At 58.1% G+C, this 17,924-nt stretch overlaps 1 protein-coding gene across 11 annotated transcripts in view; it reads left to right on the forward strand.

The window, feature by feature from the left end:
• RBFOX3 (RNA binding fox-1 homolog 3) overlaps nucleotides 1-17,924 on the forward strand; it is a 430,383-nt gene that overhangs the window by 343,719 nt on the left and 68,740 nt on the right. The window contains exon 1 of one of the 11 annotated variants that reach the window (XM_070479828.1): nucleotides 2,192-2,667. The exons of 4 other annotated variants lie outside the window; for them this stretch is intronic. In XM_070479828.1, the coding sequence (XP_070335929.1) occupies nucleotides 2,563-2,667 (105 nt within the window). In that variant the 5' untranslated portion in view covers nucleotides 2,192-2,562. Of the gene's footprint in view, nucleotides 1-2,191; nucleotides 2,668-17,924 lie in introns of those variants that run through there. 6 more of the 11 variants (XM_070479826.1, XM_070479836.1, XM_070479825.1 and 3 more) reach the window with 6 other exon arrangements.

Consider the following 17,924-nt stretch of genomic DNA (forward strand, 5'->3'; position numbering starts at 1 on the left):
TCTACTCAGAGGGTGTCTGTCTCCTGTGCGTTAGGCACTGTTTAGGACACACTCCCAAGTTCTCTTATGAGAAGGATAAAGCGTTGATCTCAGTAGCTGCTCTGTAACAACACTGAGTTGGCGAGTGAATGGGTCACGGGCAGGGTGGACATGGAGCCCAGGGCTTAGGGTGAATGCCACACGGCTGCCCCAAATTCCTGTGTGGCAACTGGAGGTGCCAGGAGAGGACAGAGGAAGGGGAAGGCTTCTGAAACAAGAGGACAGAGCAGCATGACTTGGGAGGCAGGCAGTCTGCAGGGCGGCCCGGTTCTGTGATCAGCGCCACCCTGGGGTCCCACCCGCCACAGAAGAGCAAGGTCTCTGCTGGCAAACACTCTACCCAGTCGGCTGCCCTAGGCCTCAGCGCTGCGCCACCCTATCACTGCCCTAGGCTTGTAGGGGCACCTCTTCTGGGGTGCTAAGTTAATAACCTGTCCAGCCTGAAGGCAGGGGTGGTCTCTGCAAGTCCATAGCCAACTATCCCCATCCCCACTCTGTGCCAGCGCCACCCCTGGGATCAGCACAATGAGGGAGTCCCCAGAAGAAAGGCCAGGCAAAGACAGCTACCCAACATGATGGTCAGCTCTCCCACTGCCACCTCTCCTTGGTCCCTCAACCCTTCTTCTGTCTGCCTCCCTGCCAGATGTGGCCCAGCCCCCTTTCCTTCCTAGAGGAGGAAGAACAGGAAATGTTTCATTCAAGGGACATGGGGTGCCCCAGAGAGGGGCATCCAAGGGGCATACACCTGCCAACCGTGTTCAAGTTGAGCTTATTCCCAAACGGATTGGAGGGTGCCCAACCTCAGTATCCCCCCACTGCTCCCCCTTGCTGCTTCTTCCTAAATAGCCCTCATGGACCCATCCTGCAGCAAGTGTTATGTCTCAGACATCAGCCAAGCAACCTTTCAGGTTGGGAGAAATCAAAGCCCAGAGGGGATAAGCAAATTTCCTAAGATCACACAGCAGGTGCCTCCACTGGACTTCCAAGCCAGTGAGTGGGTCTTCCCACTGCCAGGCGGTCCCAGCCCTGCTTCCCTCGAGTTGGGCTTGCTCCCCAACAGTAACAGCACTGGAATCTCAGGTGTCTTTAGACAGGACTGGTGAGTCCAGAATCAGTACTAGGTCTCTGGGATTTGCCCCTTGCCGGGAGGAAGTACACGTAAGTGAGAGCAAGAGGCTGGGTATGGGTCCTGCTGTCTCTGCCTCCGACAGTGGTGAGGGGTAGGCTGTCCCTCTCACAACCATGCTCACCTGTGGCTTGTCCTGGTAAACTGGGCTTGGTGAGGGGGCATCTGGCAAGTGTGGACCCATGGCAGGCCCATGTGTGTGCGTGTGTGGATGGTGAAGCTGCAGATTTATGCACATGTGTACACACACACACACACACACACACACACACACACACACCTGTCACGGTGCAGGGCACAGTCAAGACTTCTGCCAGGAGAGGACTGGGTCAGGGATCTGATTGTGCACTCGGGCTCCACTGATGTGCGCACACCAAGTCCAGTGTGTTTGGATATGGGGAGGGGAGGATGCGGCTGTAGCCACTGACCCTTGCCGCCCTCCCCCGTGTAATTAGCATCCACAAGGCCATGTGTCTGGGGCAGGGCTGGGGTATAAACGGGGTCCGAGGGCCAGCGGCAGGGTGGGAGAGGCTCCCAGGGGCTCCAGTCAGGTTTCCAAGCCCCGGGCAGCAGTAGACGCTTCTCCAGCGAGGAAGCCTCTGCGTAGATGCCCTCATTACATCACCGACATCCCCGCCACTGAGCCTGCCTCCCTTAGAAGAGGCGCTTCTCTGAACGCCAAGCAGGACCAAGCGCCTTCCGGTCGGGCCGCAGAGCCGGCAGAGCGGCTCCTGCTCTCCGCAGCGACCGGTGGACAGGGCGGGGGGCAAAAGGAGATTCCAGACCCCCAAGCCGGGAGTGGCCGCTGGATGCGGGGAGGAGGAGGAGGGGAGCGGAGAGACCCGTGGGAGGGTGCGAGGGCGGGCCGTGCGGGCGCCAGCGGGCGAGGGGTTAAGTGTGCGATCAGCGGTTGTGCCGTCGTTACGGATTCTCTTCCCTCCGCGCGGGGCTGTTTGATGTTGGAGTACGCCAGGGACTCCCCCTCCCACCGCTACACACGCGCGCACACGCGCACACTCACACACGCACACGCACCACTCTTTGCAGACAGGGCTCCGGTGGCTCCAAAGTGACGGACTCCCTCTCCCCTGCTCCCCCTCAGCCATTCTCTCGCGCCTCGAGCCTCCTTGCCATCTTCTCGCGCGCGCTCTCTCTCCAGCGTCCCCGCCCGGGCAGGGGGGCACCGGGCAGAGGCGCGCCGCTTTCCTTCCATGCCTCCCTCTTAAAGAGCGCCACGAGGGGGAGGGGAGGGCCGGAGGAGGAAGAGGAGAAGGAGGAGGAGACCGAGAGGGCGCCCGGGAGGCAGGCGCGCGCACACACCGAGGGACGCGCGGAGGGTGCGAGCCGCGCAGCGAGCGCAGAGCTTCCTCGGCCGCCGGGCGCCCCCCAGCCGCCCCATGCTGTGCTCCATGGCGAACTCGGGCTGCCTCCTGCTGTCCAACTCCGGCAGCATGCTCCCGCACTCCGTGCCGTGCCCGCCAGCCTTCCTCTACCTCCAACAGGTAAGCGGCCCCCGGCCCCTCGCCCGGCGCACGTGCGCCCCGCGCCGCCGCCCACACCCGCACTCGGCCGCCTGGGCGCCGCCGCCGCCGGGGCCCCGCTGCGCTCCCCGCGTCATGGCGCCGGGGCCCTGTGGGGGGAACTGCGCCCCTGCGCGGCGGCCGAGCGCGGGGGCACCTGGGGCGCGCGCGGCGCGGGGCCGGGGGCTGGAGTTTGGGGCGTCGCTCGCAACTTTTCCGAAGGCGCGGGAGGGGGCGGCGGGCGGAGTCTCGGGGGAAGCCGGAGGGGAGGGGAGGGGGCAGGGGTTCTCGGCGCCCTGGTCACTTTGGGGAACTTCGCGCCGGGCCGCGGAGCCCCTCTCCGGCGGGTCGGCAATGGCAGGGGGCCGCGCGGAGGCGGCGACGGGGGCGCAGAGCTCTGCTGCAGCGGGGACTGCGTGCCGGGCCTCGGGGGAGGCGGGCCACCCGCCTGGTGGGGCTGGTTAGGGAGGCCCCGGGAGCTCCAACCGGGGAGGGGGCTGGGCCAGACTTTTGCAATCTGCGGGGCTGCGCAGGAAGCTCGGACTGGCTAGGCGGGTGCTGGAAACCAAGGGACTCTGAGCCCCCAAATCCCCAGGACGATCCACGGGGAGGTGCGCACAGGACAGCAGCTGCCGGCTGCCTGCCGGGCCGTGGTGTGGGGGGCGGGAGTCCTGTGATCCCACCCAGTGCGGAGTCAGTGGGGACGTTGTTTCGGGGACATCGCGGGGGACTCCCTCGCCTCCTGCAGCCCCCTTGGCCTCTCAGGGCTGCAGTTCCAGCTTGGCGAACGCCAGCTGGGGGCTGCCATACCCTGCCTAACCCGCCCTAGCTGCCCACACCTTCCGACCTGCCCGCCCCGCCCCACCCCCCACTCCGCGGTGCTGTGAGGCTGCCTTCTTTATTTTAAGGACCCTCACCCTCTACTTGGGCCTGCAGGGTCGAGGTGACTGCCTGGCAAGGCCTGGGGCTTGAAGGGGGAAGATGGTGAAGCCAGGAGAGCTTCAGGCTGACCATCCTAGGGCCTGCCTGACCCAGAGAAAGGACTCCCATAGGACCAGGTCTGTACCCTGGGCCGGATGTAGAGATGGTAGGCAGAGGGCAGAGGGTGCCACCCCAAAGCTGATGGTCAGGGTCAGGCCAGGCCTAAGTGACCGTGTTCCTCCACCACCTCCCCCAGGGGTGTGCTTGAAGGGAGGATGGCAGAAGTGTGTGTTTCTTGGGGACACGAAGAGGTCCAGGTGGATCAGGGCCTTTGGATGGTGGGTTCTTGTTCTTTGGTACCCCTGTGGGCTCTCCAGGGGGCCAAGAAAGAACCATCAGAGGTGGCCCAGCCTGAGCTGGGGACACAGTAGAGAAAGATGGGGTCCTTGGCTGTGTCCCGAGGCTGCTGGGTGCTTGGGTTGACCCCTTTCGAGTGTTTATGCAGCAGGAATTGCCAGATGTCAGCAACTGTGAAGGAAGGGATGGGGGGCACTGACAGACCCGGAGCAGAGGGCGGCCGGAAGCGGCCTGTGACCCAGAGCCTTCAGCCCTTGGTCTCACCCTCCCTAGGACCACCTGTGATGTCTGAGCCGTCCTGGACACAGCCCAGTAGCAACAAGAGCCACTAAAAGGGCCCCCATACCCCCAGGCTGCGGTCATCTAAGCCCAGGCTGGGGCCGACCCCCAAAATTCCCCATCATCACTGAGTCCCAGATGATCAGGGTGCGACCTCGCGGGTCCACCCCGCAGGTCAGTCTCCCATCGCCTCCTCAACTTCCATGAGTGCAGCAGTCTGGGGCGGGGCCTGTGGATCTGCATTTCTGAAATGCTCCCAGGTGGTCATGGGACCGACCACTCCAAGTAGCCAGGATCTGCCTCACCCCCAGGCCCCCTGACAGGCATGCTCTGGGTTTCAGGAAAAGGCTTCTGTGGGTAAAATGTAGAAATGGAGACCAATCCACAGCTTATTGGCTGTGTTAGGCAAGTCACTTCCCCTCTCTGAACCTCAGGCTCTTCCTCTGAGACAGAGGGCAAAAGACCGTCCCTCCAAGGCTGAATGGGAGGTCGACTTAAGATGAAGTAGCGGCATGCCTCCAAAAAATGCCAGACAAACGTTTTGCATTGTCTTGATGAAGTCAGAACAGTGCTCATAGTTGGGGTAAATGCACCAAAATGGCCAGGGGCCAAGGCACCCGCTTCCTCCAGCGGTGAGAGGATGCGTCCCCCGCTGGTGGCATTTGGAGCTTTCTGTAGGGGTGGAGGGGCCGGCAAAAAGACTGCAGACTAGACAGACCCATCCCACATGGGCATCAGCTATGGGTAGAATTGTTTGTGGGAAAGCCAGAGTGTGCACCTCGGGCCAAGCTATGAAGCACCCAGTTTCCTTCACAGCTGTTGTACAGGAGATGGCCGTGTGTCTCAGTGGACTGGGAAAGATCTAGAACACAGCCATTTCCTGGCTGTTTGTGGGGACATGCTTTTATAGGAGCACAGGCAGTTCTGGTGGTCCAGGAGCAACAGCAAACAAATAATAGCGTTCAGTTCAAGACCCCACATGTTCCAAACCACCTTTGAAGTGAGACAGCCTCCCGTGTCCCCTGGACTTGGCGGTCCTGGGAGGAGGAGGGGCTCAGGGCGGCCCCAGCCAGACCTCCAGAGTCGGAGCTTGCCTCCCCTGCAGGCTCCCGCCGAGGGCTTGCAGGGCTTCCGCATGAGTGAGCCTTGGTGCCATATGCAGGCTGTGTATTCAATCTCAACACACGTTTGATAACAGGAGCAAAAGACGTGAAATCAAGCAAGACAAGAGACGTAGTTTTCGGCGCATTAAGATGCGCGTTTAAACAGGCAAGCTTCTGAAACATAGAGTCTTTCGAACTGGAAATTCGAAAATAAAACCTCCACCAGGAGAATTCTGTTCTCTCTTCTATTAAAGCATCAACCTTTCCTCACAGCATGGGCTGCACCCCGAGTGTGCGGAGCACGGGGCCGGGTCCCCTCTGAGACGCAGTGGCTCTATAATTAATTCGAGGAGCTTGTTGTCAGGCATCCCTCCTCTCAGTCTCTCAGCTGTGCTGGTATTTTTCAGAGTTCTACAGTTCAAGGCAGGACTTCAGGTCACCCAACACCAGGAGCAATCCGGCTGCAGCTTGGGCTCCAGTATTCCATCAGAGCTCACGCGAGTGGCTTCAGCCTCTCTCAAGCTGTGCCCCCACAAAGCCAGGCTTCTCAGCCTGCCACCTGGGGGCCCTGACTAATCCAAAGCCCAGGGCTGTGGTCCCCCACATCCGGTCCCTACTGGGGATCCAGGAGTGGGACACAGAAAGACTGTTGTCCTGGTACATCGCTGCCAGCAAAGGGTGGGACTGCTACTTAGCATCTTTCAGAGAAAAAAGGACCTCATCTGGAAATCCAGAATGTCAGCAAGTCTCCCCTGGAGGGTTGGGGGGTGGGGGGGCGGCTAGTCTGGGTTCCAATAGAAGAAAGTTATAGAGAGTGGGAAGAAAATCCCCCAAACCCACAAAACGGGAATTTTTGTCACGGTAATCACCTATTACTAAGCTGTAGTGTCTTAAGAAAGAGAATATTATCACTACATCCAATTGGGAAGCCGGGGAATCACTCGGGGAAGAGAGAGATGTTAAGTGCCTTAAGTTTTCTATAAAAGAGCTTTGGTGACAGGTGGTAACTGTGCCAGCAGGTCAGAGAGGGACCAGACCCTGGAGGGTTGAGCACCTGGGGTCTTCCCAAGGGACTGTGTTTAGAGTTGCATCCATCTTGTTGTCTTTACATTCTTAATCAAGGTGAAATCACAGAGAGCCTTGGTTGCCGTTGGCATGAACATTGCCGGTCACCAGAAGTTTTCTCAGAGGACATGGTGTGTCCATCCAGCCTCTTGATGGAAGACAGATTGCTTCTTGGAGTTCGTAGAAAAAGCATTCCTTCGGGGTGTGGAACCCGAAGACCCCCCAGGGAGGCCCGGGAATTCTAGAGTCTGTTTTGAGGTTGGTTAGGAAGCTCTGTTCTTATTAAGAACCATTCTTTTTAGGGTAGCAGCTCTGCTAGCCACCAGAATTTTTACTGAGGATTAATTGCCATAGCAAAGGCAACTTTTTCTGTGCATGCCTGGGCATCTCATCTCTGTTCCCGGGCTGCTGGCACGTCACCGCAGTGCAATTCCAAGGACCCATCCAAGACACGCTTGTTCGTGGTGACATAACGTACCTGTGAGCACTCCCCAGCCAGCGGACAGGAACAGGCACGGAACAGCAACTTTCCACCTGCATCTTCAGAAGTACAGGCTATTGAGGTCTATACCAGTGGCCAGAGCCGTCATAGCCTAAAAATTATTCCACGAACTGGAAAACTTCATCAGACTAGTAGTTGAGGTCACATGGTGCTCATTCTAAACTGAGCTAACTGGTGAAGGGGCCCCCACACCCCACCCCACCTCGCCCCAGGGAATCCTCGTGGACCAGGGATGGCTCTCTTCTGCTGCCTGTGCCCTGAACCATCCAACCTTAGGGGGAAACCAGCTTAATCTGGCACCGTTTGGCTGCTCAAGTAACTCAGTTATTTCTGTGGGTTCTTCCCCAGCGTTTGCTCTTTGGCAGCGCATGTTTCTTCCTGAATCCGCTGAGTGTATATGTACATCTTATAGTTGAAACTGAGGCGCGCAGAGGCTTTTGTTGCTGCTGTTTAGTCAGTCATGTCTGACTCTCTTGCGACCCCAAGGACTGTAGCCCACCAGGCTCCCCTGTCCATGGGATTCTCCAGGCAAGAATACTGGAGTGGGTTGCCGTTCCCTTCTCTAGGAAGGGAATCCCTTGCTGACCCAGGGATGGAACCCAGGTCTCCTGCATTGACAGACAGATTCTTTACCACTGAGCCATCTGGGAAGCCCATGGAGAGGTTAGGTAATAGTTAACTTGTAAAGCCCGTGAGGAGCAGAGCCCGGGTTCTAGCTCAGGCAGACAGACCCCAGAAATCACACACTGGTGGGGAGCGAGCCGCCCCCACGCCCCCAGCTGCTTTCCTCACCGTGTGCAAAAGAGAAGTAAGGCAGCTGCAGTCTTGAGTTGGGGAACATGGAAGCAGCCTGCCTCTGAAACCTGAGGGGCCTGGCCTGTTGTATCTTGCTCCTTGGGGTGAGTGGGTTTCTCTGAAGAGCCTGGAGCAAGTTGCTATGTCAGGCTGGACAGGCAATGAGCATGGCAAGGAGTGGTGGCCGAGGGGGGTCCAGCCCTGGGCCCAGATGGAGGGCCACCTTGGGTAGGAGGGTCACACCCAGCAGTGTGTGAAGACTGGGCAGAGCTGAGTGGCCTCAGACCCCCAACTCTGCTCTGGGGCCTCCCTGCCCAGAGGTGGGGTGCATGAGGCCGAGGACAGGTTTCCCGGGGCAGAGGAGCAGGCCTGGCGGGCATGGGCAAGGCCAACAGCCAGTTGGCGTGCTGGGAGGTCAGCAGAGGGCAGGGAAGAACACTGCAGCCCAGCAGACCTCACCTGCAGCCTTTCCTCTTCCCCTGGCACGGCCAGATGCCCACAGCCCACCAGACCAGCAGGCAGGCACTGAGCCCCACAACTTGGGGGTCACAGAGTGCCACCACCCATGGAGGAGGTGAGGCTGAGGTCCCAGCCCAAACGCCCTCCGTCTCCTGTCCTCAGTCCTGGGGACGGTCACCCGCAGGCAGCTTGGAGCAGAGTATCAGGTTCCTGGGGGGGTGGGGTGGGGTGGGCAGGAGGCTGGCAGGGCCTCGAGCCAGCTCTGGGGTGGCACCTGGCACCCAACTCGAACCCGGGCCAAAGACAGTGGTCCCTCATAGGAGGGCGGGTGTCAGGAGGGAGGTCAGCAGCTGGGGGCTTGTCTGTGACCAGTGCCGCGTCCCCTCTGTGTCCCTGAGGCAGCATTACACTGCTGGCCTGTAGAGGGGGCTTGGTGGCCACCCCGGACCCCTGGGGACCCCAGCGAGGCCGCACATCGCTGACCCTCTTCATGCCTTTTCTCCAGCACCTCTTTCCGTGCCTCCTCCAGCCCTCAGCCTTTCCCGTCCACCTTCGGGTCAGCAGCTGCCCCTAGGATACTCCCTGCTGCTGGGCCTCTGGGGCCCTCTCCTCCCCATCCCCCCAGCCTATGGCCTCGCCTCTCCCGTATTCACTTGGGCCGTTTTCCCTTGGCCCCTGACTTCCTCCCAGGGGCTCCAGCCCCTCCTCCTCCCCCAGACTCTGGCCAGCCCTGCGGCCCCCTCCAGCCCCCTCCATGACCTGTCAACCCATCAGCCAGACTGTTACATGGTTCTGTCCGGGGCTGCGCATGCGTTACAAATTGCATTTCCTTGGTACCACGGGACTGACTCCAGCCTTTTGCGTCACCATCACAGCTGGTCATGGTCCTTCGTGTCTAGGGTCCCTGGGAGAGCAAATCCAGTTCTGGAAGGAAACTGGGTGCGGTTGGGACTTGGGCTTGGGCAGGAGGCCTCGGCTGCTCCGGGGAGCCCATGGGTGGCTCTGGTGTCAGCCCACCTGCCACCGCGAGGTCCCCACCAGCTACCACAGAGACGGGTCTGCAGCCTCTGAGCAGTCAGGAGCCCCAGGGGGGCAGGCAAGGTCTTTGTACCCCGGGGACCCTTGAGCAGCTCAGGGAGTCGAAAGAGAAGGAGGAGGAGGAGGGTCAGCAGCCACGAATTATTTCTGCAGTAACTGTTTGTCCCAGGCTCTGCAGCGGGCCCTGGGTGTAGAGTTGAGAGTAAGAGGCCCCTGTCTTCTGCTTCCTGGGGCTCACAGGTCCCCCTCAACCAGAGAGAACTGGTTCTAGGAGCAGCACACAGCTCTCCTTTTCTGGCTCTGAGGACGTGCCAGAGCCTGGCCGGGTGGCCTGAGAGGGGAACCAGCCAGCACCTTCCCTTCGCGGCCGGGGCTTCTGTGTCCAGCTTCTCGGTTGGGATTTTACGTCATCTTTCCTCCCCCTCCAGAGGACTTCTAGAGCTGCAGAGACCCCGTACTCTCTGCCCCACCCCCAGCCGATACCTGCTCCATCACCATGGAGTCTCCCACCCAGGCATGGCATCCAGCCTCTTAATCACCCCAGCAGGCAGCTCGGGTGTGCCGGGTGTGGTGAGTCAGCTCCGCATCTGACCATGGGAGCTTGTCCAGGGCAGCAGTGGGGACTCGCGGGAGAGGGCTGACCGCTAAGCGCCCCCCACCCCGAGCCGGAAGGAGGCTGCTTTGTCCTGCTCCCCGAGCTGATGCGGGGCCAATCCCGCGTAGACCCCCAGGGTCACCCCCCACCAGGTGGCCCTGAGAGGAGCCACCCCACACCAGCCTTGGAGCAGCCGTAGGTCCCCCTGAGTCACCCCAGAAATGGGGATGGATGGGGGCAGACACTGGCCATCCTGGGTCTCTCCGCAACTGGCCCTCTGGCCTAGCGCACTCTGGCCTCTCAGGGCCTTTGTGGCTCGTGTGCAGAGCCAGGATACCAATGGCAGAATGCTGAGGATTGAGCCAAAGTACCGTCCAGAAGCAGCGCCGGGGGCCCCTGTGTGTTGCCCAGCCGGGCCTCCTCCCTGCCCTCATGGAGCTCTTGTTCCAGTGCTCAGGGTGGGGGTGGGTCCACAGAAAGGCAGGTTAGAGTGGTGATGGGTAGAGGTGGCCGTGAAGGACACAGTGGAGGCCGAGTGGCGGGGCGGGACGTTCCCATGAGACGGCAGCGAGCACTTAGGCTGAGCCGGGAGCACCGGCTGTGCTCCGCCAGGAATCACGCTGTCCCCGCTCCAGGAGGACCCCGCGCCCAGATCACGGCTCCCAGGGCGCCGTCTCACTTGGACAGATGTCCTCTGCGCCTATGCTGTGCTAAGGGGATCGAGTGTGTGTGTGCATAAGTGAAGTTGTATACTGTGTGCATGTTGTGTGTGTACACGTGTGGGGTTGTGTGTGTTGAGAAGCCGGAAGAGAGCTCAGGCAGTTCGGGTTCTGTGTGTGGTGCATGCAGGGCCTGGGAAGGGTATGCCGGAGGGGGGGGGGTCCCAAGATGAGACCCTCGGAAACCGTCCCTATAGAAGGTTTAACCGGACTTAACCTGACTCGAGCTGCAGGGGGAGGCGTCCTGGGGAAAGGCCTGGATCAAGAGTCAGGAAGATTCAAGTTCTGATTGCCACTCTGCCCAGACCTGGAAGTGGGATTAGAAATGGAGAACGAATGTGTGGGTTTTTCCATCCCAGTTGTCGTATTTTGGGAGGCAAGTTACTGCCGAACCGTGGCGTGTTCAGCGAAGGGTGAGTAGCAGGCTCAGTTAAAGGCACGTAGGTGCTCAACCTGGGTCTCGGCTCAGGTCAGCAGGTTGGCACGTAAGGGAGAACAGACCCTTTCTGCCTGGACAGGAGCAGAGGGTGGGAACAGGCAGTGGGTTTAAAGAAAAATCTCAAAGAACATTTCTAACTGGCGCCTCGCAGCTTTTGCAGTGGTTGTTATGTGACGTGGTAAGCTCCCCATCATCAGAGGAATGCAACGGAGGCTGACTGGTTCTCTACCTCAGAAGCTCTAAAGCAACATTGTCCAATAAAATTATAGTGCCAGCTAGTGGGAAAGTTTATATTTTCTAGTAGCTCCTTGAAAGACGTGAAAAGGAACAGGTGAGATGAGTTTCAATAATACATTTTATTTAACCCGTGCTGTGTGCTCAGTCACTTCAGTCATTTCTGACTCTTTGCAAGCCTGTGAACCATAACCCACCAGGCTCCTCTGTCCATGGGATTCTCCAGTCGAGAATACTGGAATGGGTTGCCATGCCCTCCTCCAGGGGATAGTCCCTACCCAGGGATTGAACCCACGTCTCCTGCATTGGCAGGCAGATTCTTTACCACTAGCTCCACCTGGGAAGCCCTTATTTAGCCCAGTATATCCCAAATACCATGCCATCACATATGATTACTATGAAACACTTAATAAGATAGCTTGCATTCTTGTTTTTGTACCAAGTCTTTGAAATCTGTTGTGGATTTTATACATACGGCACCTCTCCACTCAGATTGGCCACATTTCCAGGGCTCTGTGCTCCCCAAGTGTTGTGATTAACATGCTGGGCAGATCCAGAACTTTTCCATCATCTCAGAAAGTCAGCTCTAGGCCTTGCTGCTCAAAGTCTGGTCTACGGATGGGCAGTATGGGGGGCCAGTGAGAAACGCAGGCTCAGGTTCTCTCTCAACCTCCAGCGTCGGGATCGGCATGGAACGGGGGGAGTCTGGGGGAGTCGTGTAGCTCCAGAATTTGGTGCGTTTTGGGGAGATGTGGATGGGGTGGCCCTCAGATCCTTCTTGTGGCTGCAGGTCTCAGAGCCCCACTGGCTCCTGGGGCTAGTCCACCAATGGGCTGTGTCCTTGACAAAGTCTCCACCTACCCCTGGCAAAGTGGGAAAATGGAGAACCTAAGTATAGTGACGTTTCTCATAAAGATGAATCTATTCACTTTTGTGTGTGAAATGCCTGTTTTAAGTAAGTGACGGTGACACTCGCTGTTCACATTTTCAATGTCCTTATTTGGTAAAATAAAAGGTTGGCAACTCAAATCCTCCACCACCCCTCTTTTTAAAAATACATTTCACTAAGTAATCCTTTTCGGAAGTCTGGAAACCAGTGATCTTGAACAGGGATCCTTGGGCCAAATCCATCCCACCGTCTGTTTTTATTAAAAAAAAAAAAAACGAAGTTTTGTTGGAACACAGCCACGTTCGTTTGTTTACGCGCTGTCTGTGGCAGCTTTCACGTCGCAGCGGCCGAGTTGAGCAGATGCAACAGAAACCATATGGCCCGCAGAGCTCAAAATATTTGCTGGAAAAGTTTGCCAGCCTCCAGCACAGAGCAGCGTAGAGGTACAGTGGGAGCCCATGCGACGCTGCGTTTTCTAGTAGCCACGTTGGCCAGCGTGAAAAGACACAGGTGAAGTTTGTTTTAAGGGTATATTGTATTTCACCCAATCCAAAATATGTTCATTGCAACATTTAACCAGTCTAAATATGATGGAGATGTTTGGCATGCTTTTTTTTTTCATGCTACATCTGTGAAATTCACTGTGTGTTTTTCATTCACGGCTTAGCGCACATCTGACCAGCCAGATTTCAGATGCTCAGTAGCCACATGGGGCTGGTGACTGCCCTAGATGGACAGCAGATCTGTCTGGAAGGAATGAGGTGAGCTCCACCTGGGGCAACTGGGAAGGAGGCTCAGGGGAGCTCTGCTTGTTGCTGGGTATTGATGGGACTGAAACCTACCGAAGGTGAGTTTGTGGGCAAGACCATCCCAGTGGGAAAGGGCAGCTTATATGAAGAGACAAAGAATTAAGTGGGTTCAGAGCAGGTTCCTGGACTGCCCAGTATGCAGGGCGTGAGGGAGAGAATGATGATGGGAATGGTTCTGAGTCTAGGCTGAGAAATGTGGCCATTTTTCAGTAGGTAATAAGGAGCAATGGAAGGTCTCAGAGGAGGGCAGTGACATGATCAGCTCTGTAGGTAAGGAGGATATGAATCTGGGATGGAAAGGAGACTACAGACCAGGCAACGGTCAGGACTGGGCAGAGATGATGGGGCCTATTGCAGCAGGCAGTGAGGAGAAGGTGGGGTGAACAGAGGAGATTTTGCCCAAAAGGTGTGCCCCAGGACTTGCTAATAGACAGGTCACGGAGAAGGAGGGTCCCTGTGGAATCAGTGGTTTCTGGCTTGAGGTTGGTGCTGGTGTGTGATGAGTGGGTTACCCCTTGTGGCCGGGGCCCTGACCATGTCACCCCCGCCCTTGTGAGCCCCCAGGCGCTGGCTGCTTGGTGCTGAAAGGCCTCCCTTCTCCCTCACTAGCCCAGGGGTCCTCCTGTGAGCACCAGGGCAGGCTGAACGCCCCAGCAGAGGACCCTCGGGTCCTGCCCACTCCTCCAGCCTCCTTTCGGGTCTGTTGGGCCAGACCAGGGCAAGTGCCCCCCTGACACGTGTGGACATCTGGCTTTGCCCTTCTGGATGCTGAATGCCTTCACCTGGTGCCCTGCATTAGCCTCTGGTCTGAGCCTGGCTGGTGCCTGAGGCAGTCCCTCCTGGATCCTGCCATCCCCAGAATAAACGCGCTCCAGAGCAAGCGGTGGCCCCACGCACACCCACCTGGCGCCCCCAAATCACTCCACAAACACCTGGCCAGGGAGGTGCGCGGCAGGAGCCGGGGTGGGGAGGGGGCGGGTGGGTTCCTGGGAGTACCTCCTGGGTAGAAGGGGAGGGGAGGGGAGGGGAGCATCGGAGGGAAGGGCAGAAAGGTCACAGGTCACCTCTGCATCACCAGGGAGGGTCTCACGGACGAGGGGGCCTGGTGGGGAAAATTCATTGGAAGGGAGTGACGCAAGGCTTACCTGAGATGGCTGGGCCCACTTGCCTACCTGAGCAGAAGGAATGTGTTGATTCCCCAGTAGCTCCAGCCTCCTGGCCTTTGTTCTCGTGTCTTCCTTCCACTGGGAGTGCCAGTCCCCAGACGCTCGCCTGACATGCCTTCTCATTTCCTCCCAGACTTGACTCTCTCACGAGACCCTCTTGATTGTTATTAAGCCATTTAGAAGTGTAGCCACCCCTCCTTATCTTGCTCTCTCACCGCCCCTTTGCTGTGTTTTTCTGCAGAGGGTTTGTGGATTTCCGGCACACTCCACGTTTTATGTGTTTGTCTGCCTCCCCCTGAACCAGGGGGAGGACTGGGCTGTTCACCCTGTTTCCCCAGCACTTAGGACAGCACCTGGTACCCCAGGGTGCTCAGTAGAAATTCGGTGTGTGACTCAGACCTGCCCGCCCTCCACGGGCAGCCTCGGGGAGCGAAGGGTCTGTTTTCTGTCTTACCCGCCACCCTTTCCGACACCCCCCAGCCGGGCAACCCCTCCAGGCCCAGCCGACAAGTGGCTGGGCGGCCACGGTGGCAAAGATGAGCCCGACCTTCTGTCACAGCCTCTGTGGGGCTTCGAGGCTCAAAGGACGGGAATGTTCGGGGACCAGGCAGAGGGGCAGCTTGGCTCTTTCATTCTGCCACCCACTTCCTCCTTCCTTCTCTCCCTTCCTTCTCGCTTTCTTTCTTTCTTTCCTTTTTTTTTTCTTCTAACTATATAGTTCTTATCTGTGTTTCCTTTTTTAATGGAGGTGTAATTCACATGCCATAAAATACACCCTTATAAAGTGTACAGCAGTTTCATGATTTTTAGTGTATTCTCAAAGTCTTGCAGCCTTCACCACTGTTGAGTTCTACCCCCAGAGAAACTCCGTATGTGTTAGGCAATCGCTCCCCTTCCCGCGGGCTCCTGACAACCCCTCATCTGCTCTGTGTCTCTGGATGTCCCTGTTCTGGACGTTTCAGATTAACAGAATCACACTGTGCAGGGCCCTATGTGTCTGGCCACTACTGTTTCCTGGGAACTGGAGCAGGTCTAGCAGCAGGAAGGCACAGGCTCTGCCTTCAGAGGCCTTGCAGACTGCAGAGGCAGTGGGTTTCTTGGTCCCAGGCTGAGTGTGACTTGCAGAGTCATCCTTAGCTGCCCTTCCAGAGGTCTCGTGGGAGAGGCCCACACAGTGCCCGCCCGCATGTGATGGATGGATGGGTTTGGGGGGATGAGAAGGAGCCCCTGGCCAGAGAGGGTGGCAATTTTTCTGAGCTTTGCCCCTGCCTAGGGCGTGTGTAAGGAAACACCCAGATCCTCTGGTTTCTTCTGGTGAAACGCAGGCCATGGGTACCTCTTGGGCAAGTGCCTGGGCTCGAGTAAGCCTGAGTGTCCAGCCCTGACATCGGAGGGCCAGTGGGTGGCTACCTCCACCCGAGAGCAAGGGCCCGCCTCCTCTGGGCTCACATCCCAGGTAGGAAGTGACCCCAGGATTCCTGTGGTCCCATGCAGCGAGGCAGGGCCAAGGGTGGCCCTTTCAGGGGTCCCTGAGGCCTAGCAGGTAGCCTGAGGGGAGGGCTGTGTGCTTTCTGTGGGTGACACAGGTACATCTAAGACCTCCGCGGTGTGGTTAGGAATTTGGGACTGTGGGTGGAGATGAAGTCGCTCCCCAGGCTAGAGTGTCTGCCCCAGAGGCGTGTGCCAACACACGGCCTGCGTGACCCAGGGACAGGGCAGCTGGGAGGATGAACCAGCGTGCCGGCAGGCTGGCAGAGGAGGCATGGGCTGTCCTTGCTGAGCTCCCTTCACTGTCCCAGCCCCCAGGCCTGGAGGCAGGCGGAGTCTCCCACAGAGCCCTGGTTGTGCCCAAGCCTCCCTGGGCACGCCAGTCCTCAGCTCCGCCTTCTGTCAGCGCTCTGCTCACAGTGGGCAAGAGGAAATTGGCAGGGTGTGGAAGGAGTGAGCGGGCTGGGCCTGCCTCTCCGCTGCTCAATGATCCCAGCCCTTCTCCATCCCTGGGCCTCAGTTTCCTCCTGGGTCCGTGGGGGTGACATTGCATCTGGTGGGGGTGATAAATGATATAGTGCAGACTGAGCGGCCAGCCCCAGGCCTGGGGTGGGGTCAGCCGTGGTGGACGTGGCCTCATCTGTTGTTTAAAGCTCCCAGATATATTAAATCCGGAAGGAGGAATTGCTAAAATAAGGTCACAGGATGTGTAGTTTATCTTAAATATTTCCATTTAGCAAATTAACAATTTAAACTCATGCTTGAGCAAATGCAGTGTAATTGTGCTATTCACAAGTTGATGATGGGGATTTATTTTCATTTAGAATTGGATGTGTACACTGGAGGAGGTCCTGCCTGGCCAAATATTCCCTGCTTATGCAGTTCCTCGGGGCCCCACAGGCACTAGGATGCCTGGGACAGTTCAATGCCCTTCGGAACTGGACGTCACAGTGGGCCTGGGCGTCCAGAGCCTGCAGGACACCCTGAGTCTCCTGGTGCCAGCTCTGCTGTTTTCCAGCTCCCATAAACAAGGCACTGACCACCTGCCCATTTATCTAACCGCCCCTTCCATGCCCTATGGCTTGCATCCAGCCAGGAATCCCCACCCTCCTGCCATCAGAGAGCTGTTACCTATATGTCTTCCTCCTCCTTGGAAATTGTTAGAGCCTTTGGAGGGCTGTGTGCTGCCCTTGGGCTGGGAACCAGAGTAGAGAACCCAGTAACCAAAGAGAGGCAGCTTCCCAAGGCTGCTCTGGCATCTCCGGCTCTGCCCGGGGGCCTGGATGGAGCTGGGCTGGTGGAGGCTCCGGGGCTGACTGGGAGAGTCTCGAGCGAGAAATCCAGGCAAGAGGTGGACAGCTCTGCTAGGGAGATGGGAGCACCCACCCAGGTGCCCTCCCCCGGGAGCAGGGAGGCAGACCTGGGCTCCGAGCAGGCTTGGAGTGAGAGGGGGATAGCACAGGAGAGGGTGAGAGGTCAGAAGACTGTGTGCCACCACCAGACCCAGGTACAGTGCAGCGTGGAGACACACCACCCACCCCCCCAGATCAGTGCTGACCCACGATGGACCCCGGAGAGGGGGGGAAGCAGGCGCTGGCATTTCATGGCCTTATGCCTGGCACTCCTCTCTCGTGAGTTTGCCAGCCACTCCAGGGTGTAGGCTGTGAGCCCATTTTACAGAAGAGAAAAACTGAGGCACAGAGAAGGCTCAGAAAATGGGGGGTGACGTGCCCATTTTGCCGAGACGGCCATAGCCAGGGACCAGGACCCTGCCAGCGGAGCCCCGCTTCCAGCTTGGATCCCTTGTGTCCATGTGGTCACTAGTTTGAGGGTGTTTCTAGGTGCGCAGAGGAGCTTGGATCCCTGTGTCCATGTGGTCACTAGTTTGAGGGTGTTTCTAGGTGCGCAGAGGAGCTTGGATCCCTGTGTCCATGTGGTCACTAGTTTGAGGGTGTTTCTAGGTGCGCAGAGGAGCTTGGATCCCTTGTGTCCACGTGGTCACTAGTTTGAGGGTGTTTCTAGGTGCGCAGAGGAGCTTGGATCCCTTGTGTCCACGTGGTCACTAGTTTGAGGGTGTTTCTAGGTGCGCAGAGGAGCTTGGATCCCTGTGTCCATGTGGTCACTAGTTTGAGGGTGTTTCTAGGTGCGCAGAGGCGCTTGGATCCCTTGTGTCCACGTGGTCACTAGTTTGAGGGTGTTTCTAGGTGCGCAGAGGAGCTTGGATCCCTTGTGTCCACGTGGTCACTAGTTTGAGGGTGTTTCTAGGTGCGCAGAGGAGCTTGGATCCCTTGTGTCCACGTGGTCACTAGTTTGAGGGTGTTTCTAGGTGCGCAGAGGAGCTTGGATCCCTTGTGTCCACGTGGTCACTAGTTTGAGGGTGT

The sequence above is a fragment of the Odocoileus virginianus genome, chromosome 17 (genome assembly GCF_023699985.2).
Source record: "Odocoileus virginianus isolate 20LAN1187 ecotype Illinois chromosome 17, Ovbor_1.2, whole genome shotgun sequence".
Classification (NCBI taxonomy): domain Eukaryota; kingdom Metazoa; phylum Chordata; class Mammalia; order Artiodactyla; family Cervidae; genus Odocoileus; species Odocoileus virginianus.